The sequence below is a fragment of the Hemiscyllium ocellatum genome, chromosome 1 (assembly GCF_020745735.1).
Source record: "Hemiscyllium ocellatum isolate sHemOce1 chromosome 1, sHemOce1.pat.X.cur, whole genome shotgun sequence".
NCBI lineage: Eukaryota > Metazoa > Chordata > Chondrichthyes > Orectolobiformes > Hemiscylliidae > Hemiscyllium > Hemiscyllium ocellatum.
In genome coordinates, this window is record NC_083401.1 from 52732630 (window position 1) to 52757900 (window position 25271).

Genomic DNA, 25271 nt, shown 5'->3' on the forward strand with positions numbered 1-25271 from the left:
TTTGCGGTTAGGTATATTTTGGAGAATTCACAAGAACTATTGCTGAATTCATCTGGGTTAAGACCTTTGCTACAGCATTTCTAGGATGAAAGTTCAGTTATACTTCTCATACCTTTAATGTATTGCTGTTGGCTGTCTCAAAGTGTTCCAGACTTCAATAAGAACAGTTCTCCAGGAGTGTGATAACAGCTGGAAGTCTAACAATTCTTACATTTATTCTTTTATTGAAAATCACATAAAACAGCAAGTTTCATATGAGTGATGACCTTTCCTCAGAAAACTGTGAGCTCCTGGGGCTTGATTCCAGTTTTCAGTTATAATGTGGTGGGGGTTTGTGTTCCCTGTGAAATGTGAGCTGTCTGATCCAGTCAGGCGTCATTCAGCTAGGTGATTGTAAATCTACCTGATTTGTAGCACATGGATTCAATTCAAATCAGTTAGATGCAAATTGAAATAGTCACATTCATGTAAAGAAAGAAGCTGACTCACTCATTTTTGGAACTGAATAAATCAATATGTTCCTCCGTGTAACACTTTCAATGCAAACATGACCCAAAGTTTAAAAGGTTCCCCATCCAGCCACCCCCTTATTCTTGAATTTTCTACCACCTCCAGCAATCGGAGAAAATGTCACCAAGGCTGAGAAGTATCTCTGCACTTCAAGGCACACTGTCCAAAATCTGTTAAATCTTTGAGGTTCACTTCATCAGCACCTCAGGATTTGCCAAGCATTGTTTTTTTTGCCAGAATTAACAAGTTGCTACAATTTCACTTCAACATTCCATATCAATCCAAAAAGTGAATTTCAATGGAATGTCAGCATTTCCAAGTGCCAATCTCCCAGATAATGTTGTCACCTCAGAGTTGTCTGTACATGAAAGCACAAAATGAATTGTTATTTGTCAGAACCTATGTTAGATCACCAAAACACACTTACCTTGCTCACACAAACACAAAAATTAAGGAATAACAGTAGACCATTCAGCCCCTCAGCTTTGCCCTCTTGTTTTATCCTTTTAACTGACCCTCCGTCAGATTACCGCTCAAATTTCTCTGCACAATCGTATATTGGCATCCTTGTACAAATTCTCTGCATCTTTCCATTCTTTCAGAATGTTAGTGAATTAAACACATCTGGAATCAAAAACTAGGATCAGTTTTGGTGACCACAAAGCTACTAGATTGTCAAACAACCACCAATCAAATCACAGAATTCGAAGGATGCTGAGATTAAAAATAAAAACAGAAAATGCTGGAAACACTTAGCAACTCTAGCAGCATCTGTGCAGAAAGGAACTGTTAATGTTTCAAGCCTGTGATCTTTCATCAGCAGAAACAAAGGTCTCTCTCAGGTCAGTGACCTTTCACCCATCTTTCACTCTATCACTGTCCTTTCTTTTGATTTTGTCCCAATGACCCTTACCCAGTTCTGATCAAAAGTCTAAGACATAAATGTTAATTCTGTTTCTCTCTCCCTGGATATTACCTGACTTGCTAAGTGCTGATTTATGCAAACAGAAAAAGACCATTTGGTCACTATTGTCCTTTAGGGAAGGAAATCTGCTATTCTTCACTCAGCTAGTCTATAGGAGACCCCAGATTCTCACTAATGTCATTGACTCTTAACCCATCTCTTGGAAGCCTCTTGGTTGTAACAAACAGCTATGAAAATGTCTCACAAAGGTAAAATTGGACCAACCAGCTCACATCGACCCAGGTACGTAAATGACAAAAGCACATCAGATTCTCCTGTTCCTTTGATGTTGCCTGACTTGCTGCGCTTTTCCAGCAACATATTTTTAAGCTCTGAAGAACTATGCCAAGATTAGGAGAGCTGTCACATAGATTGGTTAAAGAACAGCCTGCCAGCCATATTCCCCATATAATGTTCCAGATTCCTCTAGCATCATCCCAGGGTAGGTCCTGTTCCACCACCAGATAGAGGCAGCAGTACAGTCAGCAGGGAATGGACCTGGGAATTCTTAGCATTTTGGACCCCATAAAGTGTCATGGTATCAAGTCAAGCATGGACAAGAAAATCACCTCCTGATACGAACTACTGCCCTCCCTCACCTGATGGATCAGTATTTGTCCATATTGAACATTATTGAGAAAAGACATTGAGGTTAGAAAGGGTACATAACACATCACTGACTTAAAAATTTCAATGCTCAAAACCAAAGGTGACTCATTGGCACCCTGCCTGACTGAACTGGCTGATCATGAAGGACATATCTGCTAGACTCAGCTTGCAGCAGCTCAGGGAAAGAAAATAGGAAAAAAATCTACTTAATTTTTCATAATTTTCTGTCACAGATGCATCTATCCAAGACAGAATTGTTTGCATAGCATCCTTCTGACTACTAGGTCCCATCTTTAAACTGCGAACACCCTTGTTGTGTTGTGTAGCACTACCACCATGCTAACTGGGATAGATTCCTAACAGAGCCAGCAGCTCAAAGCTTTGGGAGCCGGATGGCATGCTTCCCATTTGCCTGGATGAGTGCAGCTCTAACAACACTCAACAAGTTCAAGACCGTCCAACAAAAGCCAGCCTACATGATTAATACCCCATCTACCACATTTAAACATTAATTCCGTCCAGCATCAATACATAGTGGCAACAATAGCTACCAACTTTCTGCACTCTGCAACATCTTGCCAAGACTACTTTGACAGTACCTTTCAAGCCTGTGAAATGTACCAAGAAGGAGAAGCTGCTTGGCAGATGGAAAAGAAAGCACTCTTGTAAGCTCCCGTCCAAGTCACACAGCATCCTGACTTGGAACCTCCACTATCGCTGGGTTAATATCCTAGAACCCCCTTCTTAAAAGCTCCAGGGGTGTGCCTACACCCCAAGTACTGCAGCAGTTCAAGAATGTGCCTCATTTCCACCTGCTCAAGAGTAATTCGAGCTGTACAATAAATATTGATCTTGTCTCTGTCACTCATATTACAGTTGTTTATTGCTGTACCCCAATTTTATGTCACATAGGATTAAAGTAACAAAAAAATGAGCCCTTCACAGATTAAATTCTGCAAACTACTCAGTTTGGGTTACTGGTAATCATCACCATCTGGTTTACATTGGAACAAGCATTCAGGAAATGTCGGATATATATGATTGTGAAGTATGTGAAAGTTTAATTTATAAATACACATCCTACCTGTTTTCAACTTGAAAGACTTCAGAAAAATGCTGAACAACTGAAGGGAAAAAGGACCAGTACTATGCCATTCAGTCCTTTGAGCTTGTTCTAGCTTTCAGTTGAACAGAGGACTTAGTGTCAACATTAGAAAATAATAGAATCTAGCAGCTCAGAAGTTCTTGCGACCAGTCATAATTCCTCATTGTTTTTTAAAGAAACCTGTCTAATTTTATCCTGCATTATAGTTTCATTCTAACAATCCTGCAAATCAGTCCTTTCTTGTGGAACTGTCTTTCAAAAGTTCCTTTTGAATCTCATTTTGGGTAAGTAGCAAGAGAACTAACACAAGAGAAAAATCAACTTTAATTCTCCGTTACGAGCTATCTCTAAGGTAGTGAAGTTTTTCTCAGTCATTGCTCAACCAGAATTGTGCAGTCATTGTTGCAGCCCCCTTTAAGAGATTGCATTTCTGACAGACGCCTCAATGGGAGAAGCCTGTGTGAAGGGGGGATACGGGGAAGGTGACAGGAGTGGACTGGCCAGAATTGTAGCAAATACTAATAGGGTGGTCCACTCAGACTGGCAATGCCCAAGGGAAAGGGCATGATTCATTCTGGAGGAGGTCTGTCAAGTGGGAGAAGAAACTATGGTTCAAGGGTTGGTTATAGACATGAATCTTTGGTGGATGGTTGCTGGATGTACAGAATGTTTCAATAAGGGCTCCGATACTGGTGTCCTGTTAAACATGCGACTAGGACATCCTTCTGCATTCAATGATGTCTCAGTTCCCAGATCTGGGTGTTGATTGGCTGGCCAACCTGCCTACCAGCCATTAATTGGCCAACTAACATGAAATCATGGTGCATAAAAAAAATTAAAGCTGGTGGGACTTTTCCATTTCTTCCTTACCTGTTGTGTTCAGTCAAATTCCTGCCATTGGTTTTCATTGCCTTCTTTATAATTACTTCAAAGACAGTTATGACAATTTTACCCAATTTATATTATCTTTCACTGAAAGATGCTCACTTTCCTTAGTTAATTTCCCAGAACTAGATTCAGACTTGCTTCCTTCCATTTTGAGCTAAAAATATATTGATTAAGAAAACATTGTTGTGCACCTGTCAGGAGCTTTTCTCCTTCCTTGTCCATCACTCTATTTTGTTTTGATTTTGCTGTTAATTTTTCTATTTGACTGCTGATCCTAACATTAATAAAAAAACATTAAGGGAAGAAAGCAAACTGTAAAAGAACAGTTGTTGATTCAGGCTGGCTGGGACTCATAAACAGATATATAGACAGTAGTCATTTTTCATTATCTCCAGTATTGAACCAAAAATCTACACTTCATGTGGAAACACAAATGAGCATTATCTATATGATTAGGAAGCATCACAATGATATTACATCCAGTGTGCTGCCTCACAGTGGGTTCACTCAGGTTCAATTTTACCCTTGGGTAACAGTCTGCGTGGAGTTTGCACTTTCGTCTGGTGTCTGTGTGGATTTCCTCCCACAGTCCAAAGATGTGCAGGTTGGGTAAATTAGTTATGCTAAATTACCTATAGGTAATGTCCAGGTTGTGCAGACTAGGTAGGTTAGGCATGGAAAATGCAAAACTAACAGGATGGATCTGGGTGGGATGCTCTTCAGAGGGTTGAGGTAGACTTGATAGGCTGAATGACCTGCTTCCACACTGTAAGGATTCTGTGATTCCAATCTACATGAGAAAGAGATGCTTTATATGAAACCACCATTATTGTTTTATCCATGAAGCTATTTATCAGCTACCTAATTCAGAAATCATGAGCTCAATCACCACCCCAATGAAGGCTAATTAACTCATCACAAAATAGGGACTGAAATGAGAAAGTTTCCCACTTGGGTCAGTTTCACTTTGGCAAGTACATTTGTCTGCTGAACCATTTAGAGAGCATGAACAAAAACAAATAAAATATAAAGTGACATTTTGGGCACTCAGTCAGATTCCTACATTCTGAATATTACTTTTGCAATAACGCTTCACAAATGAGAAATTCATGGATCCATCAAAACACGGTGGAAGAATTTTTTTTTCCCTGGAATGTAGTCAAATGTACAACTGATTCTGGGTAATGTTCCACTTCATCATTAGAATACAATTGAATCATTTCATTCAAAATGTACAACAAATTATTTGCCAGAGAATGTTAAGATGATGGTAACTTTCTGTCTCCATGGTATGAGAGTCTCTGGCAATGTCTAGTACAAGAAAAGATGCAAAATGTTTGACAAATTGTGGGAAAATCTTGGGAGTGCGTGCCAAATTGTCCAAAATGTTCTATTTGGCAGGTAAGATCCAGACCAAAAGCAACAGTTTGTAAAATTACCCCCAAGGGTGAAATTTCAGTTACTTTTGTAAGAGCATATTCTCCAGTGCACAAAAGATTAAACTAGCTATTCCTCTGATTTGTTATTTACTATAGTCTGTACAGACCTTCGGTGTTACTTTTTCTGGAATTTGTTTCTAAAGAATAAGCCATTGCCAAGTTCTAATTGTTACAAAAACATTTAGCTTTCTCTTAGCTGAGATGACAGGGAAGAATTGTATATGATGACCCCACATTTGGTATTGTTTTATCTTGTAGCATGTGCGGATAATACTTACAGGTTTACCTTGCAGAAAAATATTCAATTTGAAAGCACAAGACTGAACTGCTTGCTCTATGGATACAAGTTCAGTGATATAATGACATTGTCAATGATCCTGATATCAGTTAGAAAGTGGACACCAGCCAGGAATGAATATATGAAGAATAAGGTCATAGACACTGCATGAGAGACTTATATTTGATAACCTACTACCAACAGATGCAAGTTAGAGATAATAGGATTTAAAAAGGTAAGAAAGAAGCAGATAATTGTGGCACAGAGATACACCACACTGGTATCTCAATGTGCAGGAAGCAGTATTAATTTAAAGCACAAGCTAAAGCATGGAAGTAATGAGGGAAATATCCTCCAGAACTAGAGTCTGAAGACAAAACAGAGTCCAAGGAATATAGTTGAAAAGTGAACACGTCAAAGGCAGAATAGGGCTTTAAAAACTGTGAAGGAATTTCTGAATAAAAAATAAGGAGACTCCAAAGTATGGTTAAGAACCTGGAAGAAAAAACTGATGGGAACACAGAAGACTCTGAAAGCATGGAGGAAGACCTCAATTAAAGGGCTACACTGAAGGCTGGGGGGAGGGCAAGAACCTTGGAAGATGTCAAAGCCTAGCCTCAAAAAGGCAATATTCTGGAGGAGAGACATAGAGCAATGGAACATATCAACAGTAAACAGGATACATCCAAATATTCAACCAACTCCATCAGGCAGAATAGTCTATAGGATGGCAGCTCTGGTGGACACACTAGCATTACTTCAAACATTTTGATGTAGATAGGGAGAAAGGTATTTTGAATGCTTTTACTGTAAACATCTGAATTGAAAAATAATTCAGTCAAAGAGTTATACAGCCACACAGCACCTTTTGACCCAACTCATCCAAGCCAACTAGGTTTCCTAAACTGAACTAGTCCCATTTGCCTGCATTTGTCTGTATCTCTCTCAATGTTTCTGATTCACGTACCTGCCCAAATGTTGCAATTGCACTCACCTTTACCACTTCCTCTGTTAGCTTGTTCCACATATGCACCACCCTCTGTGTGAAAAAATTGCCCTTCAAGCCCCCTTTATATCTTTACCCTCTCACCTTAAACCTATGCCCAATAGTCTTGGACTCTCCTATTCTGGGGAAAAGACCTCAGCTATTTATCCTATCCATGCCCTCATAATCTTATAAATCTCTATAAAGTCACCCCTCAGCCTCCGATGCTCTAGGGCAAAACGTCCAGCCAATGCAGCCTCCCCTAATAATCCAAACATTCTAGTCTCAGTTCCCTGTCTGTCAATATTTTGCACTCTTTCCAAATTAACAATATCCTTCCTATATCAGGGGGACAAGAATTGTATGCAGTACTCCAGATATGGCTTTACCAATGTCTTGTAATTTGGCACCCAATTCCTGTACTCAATGTCTTATCAATGAAGACAAGCATGCTAATTGCCTTCTTCACCATCCTATCTACCTGAGACACCACTTTCAAGGAACCATAACACTCTCTTTTCAACCAAGCTCCCCAGGGCCCTACCATTAACTGGGTAAGTTCTACCTGAGTTTGTCTTACCAAAATGCAACATCTAGCAATTATCTGAATTAAACTCCATCTGTCATTGTTTGGCCCACTGGCCCAGTTAATCAAGATCCTGTTCTAATCTGAGATAACTTTCTTCACTGTACACTACACCACCAATTTTGGTGTTATATGCAAACAAGCTAACATGCTTCCTATATTCTTATCCAAAGTGCTTCTATAAATGATGAACAACAACGGACCCAGCACCAATTTTTGCTGCATGTCAGTGGTCAAAGGCTGCCATTCTGAACAACAATCCTCTACCACCATCTTTTGTCTCCTACCGTCAAGCCAATTTTGTATCCAACTGGCGAGCTCTCCCAGGATCCCAGGTGATCTAACCCTACTGACCAACCTACCATGCAGAATCTTGTTGAAGGCCTTGCTAAAGTCCATGTAGACAATGTCTACCACTCTGCCTTCATCTATCTTCTTGGTCAACTCTTCAAAAAACTAAATCATATTAGTAAGACACAATTTCCCACACAGAATGACATACTGACTATTTCTAATTAGTCTTTGCCTTTCCAAATGCAGGTAAATCCTGTCTTTCAGAATCCCTTCCAATAACTTTCCCATTACAGATGTCAAGCTCACCAGTCTTAGTTCCCTAGCTTTTCCTTGCAGCCTTTCTTAAAAGATTGCACCACATTAGCCACCCTTCAGTCTTTCAGCACCTCAGCCATGGCTGTAGATGATACCAATATCTCTACAAGAGGCCCCACAATTTTACCAGGTCCCTGGGATTTATCTATCTTCATACCTTTTAAGACCTTCAGCATCTCCACTTCTACAATGTGAGATTCTTTTCAAGACATTTACTTCCCCATGTTCCCTATTTCCATGTTTTTCTCCATAGTAAGTACTGACACAAAATATTCATTTGGGATCGGACCCATCTCCTGTGGTTTCACACACAGATGGCCCTATTCTCTCCTCAGTTGATCTTTTGCCCATAATATATTTATAGAATCTCTTTGGATTCTCCTTTACCCTAGATTCTCCTTTACCCTGGATTCTCCTTTACCCTATCTGCCAAAGCTATTGCATATCACATTTTTGCCCTCCTGATTTCTGTCTTAAGTGTACTCCCACAAGGTCCTGAACTCTTGTTAACTCAGTTTTGAAAGCCTCCCAGTTGTCAGACAAATCTTTACCCACAAATAGTCTCCCTCAATCACCTTTTAAAAGTTCCTGACTAAGATGATCAAAATTGGCAATTAACTTGTAAACCAGACCTATCTTTTTCCATAACTGTTTTAAAACTGATAGAATTATGGTCACTAGTCCCAAAGTGCTCCCCCACTAGCATCTCAGTCACTTGCCCTGCCTTATTTCTGAAAAGGAGGTCAAGTTTTACCTTCTCCAACAAATCCGCCCCCCCCCCCCCCCCCCCATTTAAGCTCTTTTTATTCATTCTTGGGATGAGGGTAATGCTGGCTAGGCCAGCATTTATTAACCATCCCTCATTGCCCAGAGGGCAGTTAACTGTCAACTAGATTGCTTTGGCTCTGAAATCACATGTAGGCTGGTTCAAGTAAGGATGGCAGTTTCCTTCCTGAAGGGACATTAGTGAATCAGATGGGTTTTTCCCACAATTGGCAATGGTTGCATGGTCATTGTTAGACTCTTAATTCCAGGAATTTATAGATTTCAAATTCCACTGCCAGGATTTGGATGGGGAAGTATTTGATAATTTGTTCAAGAAAAAATCTTCAATCAACATGTAGATAGCCCTACTAGAAAAGGGCATAACTTGACCACCTCTTGGGAAATATGGCAGGGAAAGTGACTGAGGTGTGAGTGGGGGAACACTTTGGCAGTTCACTGTGGCTGTCCCAATCGATATTTGGAATGTTAAAATCTCTTTGATTATAATCCTATTATTCTTACAGCTGAGATTTTCCTACATATTTGCTCCTCAATTTCCTACCTACAGTATAGTCCAGCAAAGTAATCACCCTCTTCTTATTTCTCAGTTCTGCTCAGATTGCTTCACTGGACAATCTCTCGGGAATACCCTAAGTGCTGCCATGACATTTTCTCCAATCAATAATGCACCCCCCCCCCCCAACCCCTTCCTGTCTTGCCTCCCCTTCTATCCTTCTGATATCATCTGTACCCTGGAACATTGAGCTGCCAGTCCTGTTCCTCCCTCAGCCATGTTTTTGTAATTGCATTTAATCATTTGAGCCTGCTCTTTAAATCAATAAGCTAATGGTTTCTCTGTCTATGTTCCAAATTCTACATGCCTGTGTAGCCCAGTAACCTTTCATCCCCCTTCCTCACAATAATCTATCTAGCTTTTATTTTTCTCCCGTTTTGTCTGTGGGCAGAGGACTTTTTGTTTTCTCTTATTTCCATTAATTAATCAGAAGTGAGTATGGGTGAATATTTGTTGACCATCCCTAGTTACCCTTGAGAAAGTGATGATGAGCTGCCTTTTGAACTAGTGCAGTCTATTTGGCGTCGGGGCACCCATAATAGTGTAAAGGTTCCAGGAGTTTGACCCAGCAACACTGAATGAACAGTGATATATTTCCAAGTCAGGATGGTGAGTTGTTTGAAGGGAAAATTGCAAATGATGGTGTTTCCATGTAACTACTGCCTTTGTCCTTCGAGATGGTAGTAGTCATAGATTTGGAAGGTGCTGTCTAAGGATCCATGGTATGTTTCTACAGTGCATCTTGTACATGGTACACATTCCAGTGACTAAGCATCAAATAGATGAGTGAGTAAACAATTGTTGATGTGGTGCTAATCAAGAGGGCTATTGTGTCCTGAATGATGTTAAGTTACTTACTGAGAAAGCTTTTTTAGATTCAAAAGACTGGGTGGGCTGAATGGGCTATTCAGAGGCTGTGCTATTCTGTGTTCTTGAGTGTTGTTGGAACTGCACTCATTTAGGCAAATGGAGAGTATCGCATCATACTCCGAACTTGTAACTTATAGATGACGGATAGGGTTTGGGGAGTCAGGATTTACGTCAGTCAGGATTGACCTTCTCTTATAACCACAATATTTATATGGCTGACTAGTTCGGTTTCTGGTCAATGGTAATCGCCAGAATTTTGGTATTGGGGGATTCAATGATGGCAATGCCAGTGAATGCCAAATTGATGATTAGTTAGATTCTCTCTTGTTGGATATAGTCATTCCCTGATGCATATGCAGCATGTGTGTTGCTTGCCCAAACCTTGATATTGTCCAGATTTTACTGCATCTGTGTTAGTATTCGAGGAGTCACAAATAGTGCTCAACATTTTGCAATGATTAGCAAACATTCGTATTTCTTACCTTGTGACAAGGAAAAGTAGTTGACGAACTAACTAAAGATGTTTGGGTCTAGCTTACTACCTGAAGGGAGTTGTGGCAGCATCTTTCATTATGACACCAACCATCAACAGTTTTCCTTTGGTTTAGCATTGATTCTAGCTTTGCTCAGGCCCCATGGTGCCAAGTTTGATCAAACGTGGCCTTGATGTCAAGGACCTCACCTGTAGAATACAGCTTTTCTTTTTGCAGGTGCAGCCAGTAATTAAGAAGGCAAATGGAATATTGTCCTTCATTGCTAGAAGGATGGATTTTTAAAAATAGGGAGGTTATGCTGCAGCTGTATAGGTGCTGGTGAATCCACCCTTGAATATAGTGTACAGTTGTGGTCTCCTTACTTGAGAAAGGATATATGTGGGGTGGGGCTGAGGTAAGAATGCAGAGGATGTTTATTAGGTCGATTCCAGACTTTAACCTACCGCGAATCCTCTTGCAAGGATATCTTCCTTGAAGAAGCTCTCTTCCTCCCTCTACAAGGATTTCAGTGAGTCCCTCTCTCACTGCACACCCCAAGTCATCTTCTCTGCCATTCCTGAAGAAGGGCTCATGCCTGAAACATCGATTCTCCTGCTCCTTGGATGCTGCCTGACCTGCTGCGCTTTTCCAGCAACACATTTTCAGCTCTGATTCCAGAATTAACCTAATGAAGCTTATGAGATTTAGTAGATTGAGAGTACATCCTTTGGAATTCAGAAGAATGAGGGGCAATTTTAGAGAAATATATAAAATTATGAAGTGAATAGATAAGACAGGAGCAAGCCGGTTGTTTTCACTGGTGGGTAAAACTAGAACTGGGGGGCATCACCTCAAAGTAAGAGGAGCTGATTAGGACTGAGTTGAGGAGGAACATCTTCACCCAAAGGGTTGTGAATCTGTACTTTTCTTCCAATGAAGTAGTTGAGGCTGTCTTATCGAATGGTTTTAAGGCAAAGATAGATAGATTTTTGAACAGTAAAGGAATTATGGTGAGGGGGTGGGTAAGTGAAGCTAAATCCACGAAAAGATCACCCCATGATCTTATTGAATGATGGAGCAGGATCAATGGGCCAGATAGCCTACTCCCACTCCTAGTTACAGAGTCATAGAGATGTAAACACAGAAACAGATCCTTCGGTCGAACCCATCCATGCTGACCAGATAGCCCAACCCAAACTAGTCCCAGCAGCCAGCACGTGACCCATATCCTTCTGAACCCTTCCTATTCATATACCCTTCCAAATGCCTTTTAAATGTTGTAGCTGTACTGGAATAGCTTTGCCAGGGGTTTGGCAGGTACTGAACTCCAAGTCTTCAGTGCTATTGCTGGAATGATGTTAGCATCCATGGCCTTTGCAGTATCCAATGCCTTCAGATACCACATGGACTGAATTGAATTGACTGAAGATGAGCATCTGTGATGCTGGGGACCAATGGAAGAGGTTCAGATGGATCATCCACTTGGCAGTTCTGGCAGAAGGTTGGTGCAAATGCTTCCACTTTATCTTTTAAACTGGGGATGGGGATATTTATGGAGTGTCTTACTCCAGTGAGTTAATTAATTGTACACTGCAATTCATGATAGAGTGTGGTAGGACTTCAGGGCTTAGATCTGATTTGTTGGTAATGGAACGGCTGAACCCTATCTGTCACTTACTGCTAACGCTGTTTGGCATGCAAGTAATGAGGTTTTGTTACTTCACGAGGTGAACTCCTCATTTTGATGTTTGCCTGACGCTGCTCCTACCATGATTTGCTGCACTCTTCATTGAATTCGGCTTGATAGTACAGTAGAATGAGAGATACGACAGACCATAGGTTGAAGATTATCTTTGAGTACATACTGCTATTGCTGATGTTGCACAATGCCTCATAGATACCTAGTCTTGAATTGCCAGATTGTTTGAAATCTATCACATTTAGCACACAGCATGGTGGGTGCCCTCAGTGCAAATTGAGACTTTATCCCCAAAAGAATTAGGGCTCGGACAATGGGCAATACAGTGGTCACTCTTGCCAATACTGTAATAGACAAGTGCATCTGTGGTAGGCATGTAGGTTGGTGAGGATGAGATGAAGTATGTTTTCCATCTTATTGATTCCTTCATCACCTGCCGAAGACCCAGTTGAGCAGATATGTCCTTTAGGACTTGACCAGCTTGGTCAGTAATGATGCGTCTCAGCCATTATTGAAGCAGCATTGAAGTTTTCCATCCAGAACACATTCTAAGCCCATGCTACTCAGTGTTTCTTCCATTTAGGAATAATGACCCATAAGCCAAGTTAGTCAAGGTGGTGGTGGAAGATTATCACCAGGAGGTTTCCTTACCCATGTTTGACCTGATCTCATGAAACGTCAATGTTGAAGACTCATCACGGTGCCAGTGTAATGTGGCAAATCCAGGGATTATACATTGGAACATTATAGTGACATTTTCAGGCTGTTGCTTAACTACTCTATGGGCCACTTACAATGCCAATGCTCATAACGAGGACTTTGCAGTGTTGATAGAGCTGAGGTTGCCTTGTCATTTCTAGTATTTTGGTCGACGTCAAGATGGTCTGTCCAGTTTTATTCTCTTTTAAGGCATTTTAGTGGTTGAATCAACTGAATGACTTGTTAGGCCATTTCAGATAAGATTCATCGACACTGTTATGGATCAGGGGTCACTTGAAGGCCAGATCAGGTAAGGATGGTAGACTTCCTTCTCTGAAGGGCATTAATAAACCAGACGAGTTTTTAAAATGACAATTGACAATGGTTTAACAGTCACTATCAGACTTTTAATTCCAGATTTTATTGAATTCAAATTCTACCGTTCGCCATTTTCATACTCTTTCTCTCTGCAATGGATACAGCCTTTTTTATTCATCTATGAACATTCTAGTATAGCAATTGTGCCAAACTGCAAAATTAATTGACAATCTTAAATTGGTTTTCAGTGTAATGTTCAGCACAGTTGGATTATTTAGCAAATGTTGTGCCATTTACGTATCAAACTGAATGTTGGACAACGTGATTAGAATTTTGCAAAGCAGTACCTTACCTGTTGTGAACAGTCAATAGAACATCCTATTTTATATGAACCAGATAACTTGCATTACTCTGGTACTAAACTCATCTGCAGTACTACATTGCTAGTGGCAAACATAGCTATGTTGCTATTACACAATAATTCAGTTTGGCATCCAATGCATTTCTGCTTGACATGCTGAAAGGTGGTGAGAAAATGGGATGAAAGCCAGTTCCATTGGAATTCCACCTTCTGCAAAAGGAAATGTTGCTGAGGTCAGGGCTGTCAGAAGCAGCATGAATCTTCTACCTGCTTTCTCCACATCAAGTTGTAGTATAGAGGAATCCTGGTCCTCCCTTAAAAAGATTGGCTTAATTCACCTCCTGATAATTCCAAACCAAAAACAAAAGGACATTTTTAAAGTTGCAGAATTGGACTGGTTTGAATCCACAAATCCCCTCCCAGCCCTTCTACTAGAACAGAAATGTATGACATGATGTCACTATAATTTTCTAGGTCATTGTTAGGGTAACATTAAAACACCTTTAAAGTTTTCATGACAACTGCAAATATTGTAACATCCTGAGTATTGCATGATACTAGCCTCTCTATTGAGGAAATGTAAGTAAGTTTTTCCATAATGGCCGCTTGGAGTTGAGTATGCGATAGGCTTAGTCAGAGCAGCAACAACAGCTCTGTACTCAATATTTGGGTTGGGTCTATAACTAGATTTACGGTGTCCACTCATTAAGCCTGCTTCCTTAAATTGTAGCCCTTATGAATCTGACTGAAATTAGTTAATGCTTACCGCTGTAGAAAACAGAAAATATTGGAAATCAAAGGAAGACAAGTCAGTATTTTTGAGGAGAAGCCAACTTAAGGTTTGGGTGTCTGAATTTTATTTATATTCATGTTCACATTGATATCTTCTAGGAGACTTATTTACACAGAAATGGAAATGAAGGGGTTGAATTTCCACATTTCAAAACTAGTTAACTTTCCTGGGCCCTTACTGTACAGTGGGGAGCAAGTGAAGACTGCAAATACTGGAGATCAGGGTCAAAGAGTGTGATGCTGGAAAAGCACAGCCAGTGAGGCAGAATCAGAGGAACAGGAGAATCGATGTTCCGGGCATCAGCCTTTCATCAGAAAATCATAATGTCATCCTGATGAAAGACTTATGCCCAAAAGATCAGTTCCCCTATTCCTCTGATGCTGCCTGACTGGCTGTGCTTTTATAGCACCACACTCTTCCGCCATTACACACTATACCATCTAGTTATGGTCATCAAACTTTAGGCAGAATGTAATGGCCCTTGGTAGAGTGCAGCAGAGATTTGTCATAGCAGTTTCAGGATGTTGAGGGTTTTTGATTGTAAGGTTAGTTTGTAAAGCTGAGGTTGTTCTCCTTGGAATAATCAGAGATTGGGTGAGATTTGACAGTGATGTACAGGATTACTTCAAATTGGATAAGGTGGTCAAGAAAGAAAGAGCTGAAAATGTGTTGCTGGTTGAAGCGCAGCAGGTCAGGCAGCATCCAAGGAACAGGAAATTCGACGTTTCGGGCATAAGCTCTTCATCAGGAAGAAAGAAAACCTGCTTCCTTTAACTACTGGTAAAAGGGCAAGGGAAATGGATTTAAGGTTTTATGCAAGTGATGCAGAAATTCTTTTTCACATCGAGTGGTAATGACTTGGAACTTCCCAAGGCAGTGGTGGAAGCAGAGACCATGAATAATTCCAAAAGGACATTGGGTACAAACGGCTCCCTTTTATGCAATCAATTATTCTATGAGTGCGAACTTTGGTGGTCAATTGACACAACCTACATGTTGTAATCAATTGCTTCCGAACATCTAAGATGGACTGGTCATGTACTCCTACCTCTCAAAAAACTTGAACAGATGCCATTTTGCAAATTACATACAGAGGTATCAATTTCTCACTGGAAAGGTCTCTTACAGCCAGATGTCACAGACTTGGAAATGAACAATTGTCAATTTCTGCCTCAATTTTTCTGTTGAGAAAGGCGGAATGACTAGAATCATGGGTTACTTCCAGCTGATTATTTAAATAAAACTCCTAATACTGCTGGCAAGGACACTTGGTCAATTGCCAACTGAATAACAGGGATATTCTTTAATTTGGCAGCACATAATACTTGTGAATGAACATGCTGTTCCTGCCCAATAAACATAAATCAGACATTTTATTTTTTCATTTTTAAAAAAAACCTTCTCAACCATATGCACCACAGCTGAATGAAGCCTTTTGCAAACAGCCATAATTTAACTGAATGGAAAATGAGCTTTTTAAACCAGTCATAAGGTAACCACAAGTAAACATCAAAAAGCCAGTGACTGTAGAAAGTCTCCCTAGTTCATAGCTGTATTTCTGTGATTCCAGAAAATGCCTCTTCAAGATTGGCCACTGCTTCTTTCACCCCTCTGCTATAAACTTTACCCCCACATGGTATGGTCAATGAAAAAGGAACTGCCCCACTAAGTGCTATAGAAAATAAATTAACAGGAAGAGACATTTCTACTAGGAATGTTTTTTCAGCATTAAAAACAGCCCAGCTGGAATAGGCATAATACATGGCTTATTTCTAAGCTTGCTTGTTAAATATTTGCTACGTTATAAAAATGAGAAAACATATGGTCTTTCTGATGGTCAGTCATTTTTTTTTAATGCTAACCACCAAAATGTATCCCCACTATCCTCATAAGCACGTCAAACCAGCACTCCATTTGTCTACCTAATTACTTGCTACACTCACATGCTAATTATTTATGTTTCAAGTTCAAGGACCCAAGATCTCTCTGTATCATTATTCCGGAATCCTTCTCTATTTAAATAATATTCTGCATTTCTATTCTTCTCACCAAAATAGACAATCACACATTTTTCCACATCGTACTCCATCTGCCATTTTTTGCCCATCCATGTAACTTATTTATATTTGACTCGTAGACTTTTTGTGCCCTCTTCCAAACTTTTCTACCCACAGGTTGTTCTGCTATAACACGCGTTTCATCAGCGTGAATTGGCTATCACGCGATTGATGAGTTGTGGATATTGTTTGGATAATGCAAACTTTCTACTGAATGGGCATAGCAATTTTCTATTAGCAACCTTGTAGAGCGTAATTTTCTACAATGGTTTTCCACAACGTGACTTTGTATAGCACAAGATTTGTCTATAGCAAAAAAAAAAGACCCCCTCTCACTAGTATCCTTACATACGGATGAGGAAGGACACCACTTCAACTGGGACGACACATCCATCCTAGAACAAACCAAACGGAGACATGCACAAGAATTCCTAGAAGCACAGCATTCCAACCAGAACTCTATCGAAAAACACATCGACTTACCACCCCCTAAGAAAAAGAACACAAAATGACATCACTACAGGAAATGACATCATCAACACAAAGAAACCCAAAACATACAAATAGAAAGCAGGAATCATCAGCAGTGCTTCATTCAAGGCTCACTGAAGATGTTACCCAATATGGTGACGAAACGTCTGAAAATGAACCTTCCAGCTCAGCGAGCAAACCCACATCCAGAACCTCAACCTAAGCTATAAATCTTCTCAAAAGCAGAGATTTCAGAGGAACACAATTGTTGCTTACAGCAGAACGACCTGTATCTTTGCATCATCAGCAAATTTAGCTACACTCTCCCCTTACATCCATGTCATTAATACAATTCATAAATAGTTAAGGCTCTAGAACTGAGCCTTTTGATCATCCACCGGCTACAATTTCTGTTAGTTCACCAATTCACAGTATGTCCCTGTTAGGGTGAATGGCAAGGGAATGCTGGATGACCAGAGAAATTCAGGTTCTGGTAAAGAAAAAGAAAGTAGCATATATCAGATAAAGAAAGTAGCATATATCAGTTCAAATGAATCTCTAGAGAAATATTAGGGGTCGAAGGAGTATATTTGGGAAAACGTTTAACTCAGTTGGCTGGATTGTAGGTTTAAACAGCAGTGTGACGTCAACAGCGTGGAGTCAATTCCCATCACCAGTTTGAGGTTACCATGAAGGTCACTTCTTCTCAACCTCTTCCCTCGCCTGAGGTCTGGTGGCGCCCAGGTTAAATCACCACCAGTCGCTTCTCTCTAATGAGGGAGCCAGCTCTATGGTCCAGTCTGGTAAGATGATGGTTACACAACAACTGAGGATACTTAAGAGGAAATTCAGGAGGGCAAAAAGAGGGACATGAGATGGCTATGGCAAATCGGGAAAAGGGTTTCTACAAATACATGAAGTAAGGAGATATTAAGTAAGTATTTTGCATCAGTGTATACAGTGGAGAAGGACATGGAAGCTCAAAAGCTTCGAGATGTGTCGACAAAGTTCTGCATGGTAGACTTGGTTAATAAGATTGGATCACATGGAATACAGGGAGAACTAACCATTGGATACAAAATTGGCTAGAAGGTAGGAGACAGAAGGTGGTGGTGGAGGGATGCTTTTTGGACTGGAGGCCTGTGACCAGTGGTGTGCCACTGCTTTATGTCATCTGTATAAATGATTTGGATGTGAATATAGGAGATATGGTTAGTAAATTTGCAAATGACACCAAAATTGATGGTGTAGCAAAAAGCGAAGGTTACCTCAGAATACAATGGGACCTTGTTCAGATGGGCCAATGGGCTGAGGAATGGCAGATGGACTTTAATCTAGATAAAGGTGAGGTGCTACATTTTGGTAGGGTGGGAGTTATACACTTAATGGTAAGGTCCTGAGGAGTTCTGCTGAACAAAGGGACCATGAGTTGCAGGTTCATAGATCCTTGAAAGTGGAGCTGCAGATAAACAGGATGGTGGTACAATTACATTTAAAAGGCATCTAGATTAGTATATGATCAGGAAGAGTTTGAAGGGATATGGGTCAAATGCTGGCAGATGGGACTAGATTAATTTAGGATATCTGGTTGGCATGGATGAGTAGGACCAAAGGGTTTATTTCTGTGCTGCACATCTCAATTACTCTAATTAACCAACATTTTATTACATATTACCTAAAACCATGAGCTCTTACCTTGTGCAGTAACATTTCTTAGGGCACTTCATCGTTTGGAAATTCTGACTCCCCTTTACCCCTCAATACATCCACATAAGAGTCGAATAAATTTGTACATTCTGCTTACCATCCCAAAAGAAAAATGTTCAAAACCATGTCATTGCTTCTTCGCAATTTCTGATTAATACAAATTTACATCATAGACTGAGAGTGGGATTTAATAACTTTATGTAAATATCATTATTGCTTATATTTCTCAGTCAATAGTTTTCTGAGTATGTGGTCAGAAAATCTTGGAAGATCTGTCTTTTCCCTATTTTAGCCTTAACTTACAATACTTGTATGTCCTTTACAGATAGAAGTTATGTACACTGTTCCTTCCTACTGAAAGCACTGGGTCATGCTTGCATAGGTTTCACTGAGTGCAAACAGGTTTCATGAATATCTCCAGAGTGTGTATATCTCTTGCTCACGTCTCAACTTTGAAGGTATTAAAAACCAAAGGTTGAAAACCTACAAAGGCTAACTTAATATTCCCATGGGGAGCTATTCAGGTTGAAGAATCAGGGTTCCAATTTTGTAATTTCATCTGTTAAGTCTCAGTCCCTTCAAATGCAACTTTGCACCCAAAGCTTGCAATCACAGATTTAAATACAATATCAAACTAACACATAATGACTAAACTGTTGCACATAAAAATTGGACATGAATGCTTTACAAAACAGGCAGTCGAGAGCAGGTTCAATACCAAAATAAAACTGACTTTATTTCCCCCGAGTGAAATATATCACAAAGGTCAAAGACTTAGTTTTTCAGATAGGGCCTCTAATGATCTGTAACATTACTCACGTCTATCAGATAAAAGGTGTCGCTATGGGAATCCACATAGGTTCCAACTATTTCTGTCTTTTTTTAGGTTATGTGGAATGCTATTCTGACTTTCCCAGGCCCTGACATGACCTCCTTCCTCGATTACATTTGATGATTGCATTGGTGCTGCTTCCTGTGTTTAATCCAATTTGAAAAATCATCCAAGCTTTCCTTTTCCACTCATATCTCATATTTACATCTCTGGCTCTTTAGTCTCTTTTCTAAACTTATCTTTCTCCATTTCTGGAAATGGGCTTTTGACAGTTAATTAATAAAAGCTCATTTATCTTCCCAGTACCCAAACAAAATTGTTCTGACAATGCCATTTCCTGCACCTGAGATTCTCAAATGGCCTTTCATAACTTCAACAAAATTATCAGTCAACTGTAGTCATATTTTGACATATATGTTCTACTTTCTACTGCTACATCTTTTCTACAATTTCTGTTTGGAGTCTCCACATCGCATCATATGCACAATCCTTTAACGCAGAACATTTTGCATCTGGTTCTTAAGAGACTGAGATATCCTTAGTTATTCTTCCATTGCTTCCATTGCTCTGACTTTTATCCACTCTTTCCACTTTTTTTTAATATAATCAACCTGTTCAGAGATATTATTACACACCTCTGAAGCAGGGTGGAATTGAACCCAGGCTTCCTCGTCCAAGAGTAGGGACACTACCGATGTGCCTCAATAGGCCCCTTTCACTTTCCACAAAACTTTCTTCTACACATAAATCAGATATTAAACCTGTCATATTATGTGTTATTTCCCAGGCTAAAAACCCAAGTATTTCCCCCAGAAGACACAACAATTCAAATTCAAAATGATAAAATGATCTGGACAGAGTAGACAGGCATGATGTTCAACTCTAAGCCATTAGGGTTAGAGTTGAACATCAGTTGAGATGGCCAGGGCAGCTGGTGGTTTGCCCAACATTTGACTGCTTACCCCTGCAAGGAGAGGGTCTGGACGATGACTGCCCTGAACAATTGACTGACTGTGCCCACACTCCTGGACAGATATTAGATGAAATCCTTGTCTGACTGTATGGGAACACTAACTGACCGCAGCATATCATGACTTGACAGAGGTCCACTCCCTGTTGAAGATGAGACATAGTCATTTGGTTGTCAATGTGACATTGAGATATGATGGTAAAATACAGCAATCATTTCATGCCTTTGACTGATGGCTTTGAACAACCATGAAAAACTGCTGGCTGTCTGTCTGTGCTGAACAACAAGCTAAGATGGAAATACTGAGAGCCCTTAAGGTCTGTTTCAAGGGGCAAAGTGCAAAAGGGCAGGGCAAGGCAAGGCAGGGATACTGAGTTCCAAGTAGGTGTAAAGTGAGGATGCATTAAGAGAGTGAACCTGAGGTGCAGCCTGATCAAGTTTATGAACTCTGTACCTGTTCTTGTGTGAAAAATGTCCTTGCAGCAGCATGGCAATGAAATATTTTGTTAGAGATGTGCCAGTGAGACAGTGAGAGATTCATGTTGGATACGAACATTCATGGATGTGCGTCATGTAGGACTGCTGCCCATGGAGTGTAACCCAAGATGTTGGTGCCAGATGCCCAAGATGGATATTCAAAGGAAAAGGCAACAAACTAGAGATGCCAAGTTCACATCCAACCTTTCATGTTCAAATTATTGGCAGGAGTTTCTAACCAGCAGGTCGGGGAATGAGATCCTGCATATAATGAAGTGAGATTAGGTCATAATGAGGATGTTAATGCATGATAATTGCCAATAAAAGGTCACCTGCCACTCACTAGCAAGAATTAAATCTCCACACCTGGACCTGGTTCGAAAATGAGGCTTTTTGGTTTTGCCATCAAGATGGAACACATTATTCACCTCATTTAATTTTCTTGAAATTTCTCATTATAGCCCACAACATTCAGGGGTTGGGAAGATCCAGCCCACCTGTGGATGTAAGTCTCCATCCTACAAGATCCACAGATGTTCTGCCTTTCTCTAACCAAGTTATGATATCATCGCATGGAGTGGAGTTTAATACAATCTCCAACATTAACTCTTTCAGAACTATTATACTTCATATGACAAGGGACACAGTTTACATTTAAGGCGTTATCCATTTAAGATATGATGAGGAGAATGTTTTTCTAAGAGAGTGATGAATGTTTGGAACTACTCTATACTTAAGACAGATAAAATTGTTGACTGACAAGAGTCAAAGGGGATCAAAAAATCTCATCTGAAGTTTTTTTTTTAAAAAGTGACCCTTTGTTCCATGTTGTCTATTAAGAGAAAACATTCCCTCCACATCTACCCTGTCAAGAGTCTTTAGGATCTTACACATTTCAAACAAAGACACAAAATAGGAGCAGAAGTTCACTATTTGGCCTTTTAAACCTGTTTTGCCTTTTCATAAAATCACAGCTGATCAATCTGTGTTTCGAATTCCACATTCCCATCCAGCACCAACAACCTTCCCGAACGAGAATCCACCTAACTCTCCCTTAAAAAATCCAATGACTTTCCTCCACCATCTTCTGAGGCAGAGAGATTCAATGTCACATAACACTGAGAAAAACCTCATTGCAATCCTGAAAGGGTAACCTCAAAATTTACAACAGTGACCCCTAGTTGTGGATTGACTCACAACAGAAAATATACTTTCCACATCTACCTTGTCAAGACTGTTTTGGTCTCCACATTTAAAGAACATACACTTGCATTGGAATCCACACAGCAAACATTCACTAGTTTGGTTTCTAAGAGGAGAGGGCTGTTCTAGATAAGAGGCTGAATTAATTAAGCCTATATTGTCTAGAATTGAGAATAATAAGATAGGATATGATTGAAATATACAAAATTCTATGGGGGAAAGTAAGTAATTGCATTGCAGGCCGTTCAGAGAAGACTCACGAGGTTAATTCAGGAAATGAATGGTTATCTTATGAAAAGAGATTCATCATTTTAGGCTTATAGAGTTTACCAGAATGAGTGGAAATCTAAATGAGATATATAAGACGGAAAGGGGATTGATGAAGTAGACATGATGCGAATATTTCCCTTTGTGGGCAATCTGGAACAAGAGATCACAGTTTTAGGCTAAGGGGTGGCAGATTTACTGCTCTCAAAGGATCATGAATCTGTGAAAATGAGGTGTACACCGAGATACTGAATAAATTTAAGGAAGAGGTAAATATATGTTTCATTAGTAATGGGTTAAACGGTTATGGAGAGTGAGCATGAGATCAGCCTTGAATGTATTAAGTGGCGGAGCAGGCTTGAGGGGTGGAATTGTCTATTCCTCCTCCTAATTCTTCTGGGTACAAGTGTCAGCCACATGGAACCATTTCTGTTCAGGCTAAAGTGTCATTTAGTGAGACGTGCATGTTTGAAAACAACATTTAATAGTAAACAGTTTACACCAGTAAAGTAGACATCGATGATTTTGAATTCTGTGCTTTTCATTTAAAAAAAGCATCTCTAAAAGCAAAAGACACATTAACAGAAGCAAAAAATAAACTGATGATGCATGCCTTTTGCAGCTGATTTGATTCCATTCAGTTTTCTGGCTGATTCTGCCTCAGCTTGTAGTGAACTTCTGGTAGATTTCTCAAGCGTTCAGCAGCCTGCATGTTAAAACATGATCTCGTTACAAGTAATAATTGAACTAACACAACAGATTAATTAAAATCCAATGTAGGGATGGATAGGAGATTATGAACATAATGATCCCGTAAAATCTTGCTGCCACCTCCAGTAACCTATGTAAGGTTGCGTTCAGATAAGTAACTAATAAATCTAATGTGGTAATGCTTTCTAGTCTATGCCTGAACTGCTTAGCCTTGCATCTATTGATTTTATAAGAATGAGTGGAAATCTAAATCCGAGATACCCAGGTGGATACTATATAGCTCAGTATGTATGGCAGAAGCTAAAGTCTGCAGACAGTGGTTTCTCCTCTATTATGGTATCTGGTTTAACACTTCCTCACTGTAGCAGTGAAAATGGACAGCAGTATTACCCACAATGTGTCCTTTCTAAACTGGTTCTTCTGATTCCATTGCCCATCTTAGTTTGATACTCCCTACAAATTTGACTGCTAACATGAGTTTTGAGTCCAACTCTGATGAAAATTTGAAACAGGAATGGATCCAGCACTATTTTTTGATTGCACTTTAATTTGCCCATTCATTACAACTCCTGCAACATGTATTTGTAGCTTTTGTCTCTTCTGTCAATTTGTTATCAGTGCCCAAGGTTTACCTGGATTAATATATGGTTAATGGGCCTGTGCTTGTCCATATCAATGTTTCCAAACAGCTGGTACTGTCACAAAATACTTCTCTGAGCAATGCAATTCTCTGAGCATTCTGGGATAAATACATATCCTAGATTATATTTGTTTTGATTCCTTTAAATTTGTCTAAGTTCTTCATCTAATTTATGTCAACTTAGTTGTTCTCATATTAATTTATGGGATGTGGACGTTGCTATCAAGGTCAAGTTCATCCCAGTACCTTTGATAAGATGCTGGAGAGTCACCAGCTTCAGGTCATGGGTTGTAGGTACTCCCACAGTGTCACATAGGGAGTTCGTGCACACTGGGTCCAAATGCAGGAAGAGAGGAAAAACAAGTCATCTTCTTCAAATTGCTACAATCCATGTGGTATGCCCATAGTGCTGCTGGGAAGGAGCTTCCAGGATTTTGACCCAATAACAATGAAAGAACAGTGATTCATTTCTAAGTCAGTTCTAAGAACTTGCAGGTGGACATGTTCTCATGCACGTTGTTGTTCACATTCTTTAAAGTGGTCGAGATTAGTTTTGGAAGGTGCCGTTGAAGGAGTCTTGGAAAGTTTTTGCAGTGCCTCTTAGTAGATGGTACACACTGCTGCCACTGTGTGCCAGTAGGAGAGTAATTCCTTAAGGTGGTAGATGCTTTTGATAAAAGTCCATTCTGTTCTGGATAGTGTCAAGCTTTTTCAATGTTTCAGGAGTTGCACTCCTTCAGGAAAGTAGCAAGCATTTAGTCACATTTCTGCCTTGTGCTTTGTAGGTAACAAAAGGTCAGGTGGTATACACTGGGAGATGCCAGTAGTTTGGAAACATGGACATGGACAGCACAGATACATTAATCCTACTTCAATCCAAATGTAAAATAATGGAATTGATTTTCAGGAATAAAGATGAATGTGGATTTGAAAGAGGAAGATCCTACCCACCTTACTTCCTTGATTTCTCTGAGGAATTGACAGTATGCACACAGTTAAGTCTTCCCTTGTAAACACTTAGAGAAAGCAAACACTCAAAATGTTTGCTCATAGTTCAACCAGCCAATTTGTATCTTTAATGCTTCAAGCATTTTCACTGCCCTTTGTGCTCATTCTCACCTGTTCAGGTGTCAGATCTCTTTGGGCCTGAGCTAAAAGCTCATATCCCACCATAAATTTCCTGATTGTGGCAGACCGTAATAATGGTGGGTAGTAGTGAGCATGAAGCTGCCAATGATTGTTGTCATCAAGTAAGGACTGTCCAGTGGGGGCACCTGTTGACATATAATTATATTATTAATACAAGAGTATCAATTGGGACGTTTCTTTAAAAAATTATTCAGTGATATTTAGGCTTTGCTGGCTAGGCCCGCATTGATTGCCCATCCCCAACTGTCCTGCGTAATGTGGTG

The 25271-nt window shown here is 39.9% G+C and overlaps 1 protein-coding gene across 2 annotated transcripts in view; it reads right to left on the bottom strand.

Annotated features, from left to right (window-relative positions):
• Window positions 1–13454: 13454 nt before the first annotated feature.
• galt (galactose-1-phosphate uridylyltransferase) overlaps window positions 13455–25271 on the bottom strand; it is a 77965-nt gene continuing 66148 nt past the window's right edge. For both annotated transcript variants that reach the window (XM_060829285.1, XM_060829277.1), the window contains exons 10-12: window positions 24979–25133; window positions 23122–23214; window positions 13455–14072 (exon numbers count right to left, since the gene is read on the bottom strand). In XM_060829285.1, coding sequence (XP_060685268.1) covers window positions 23146–23214; window positions 24979–25133 — 224 coding nt within the window. In that variant the 3' untranslated portion in view covers window positions 13455–14072; window positions 23122–23145. The remainder of the gene's footprint in view (window positions 14073–23121; window positions 23215–24978; window positions 25134–25271) is intronic.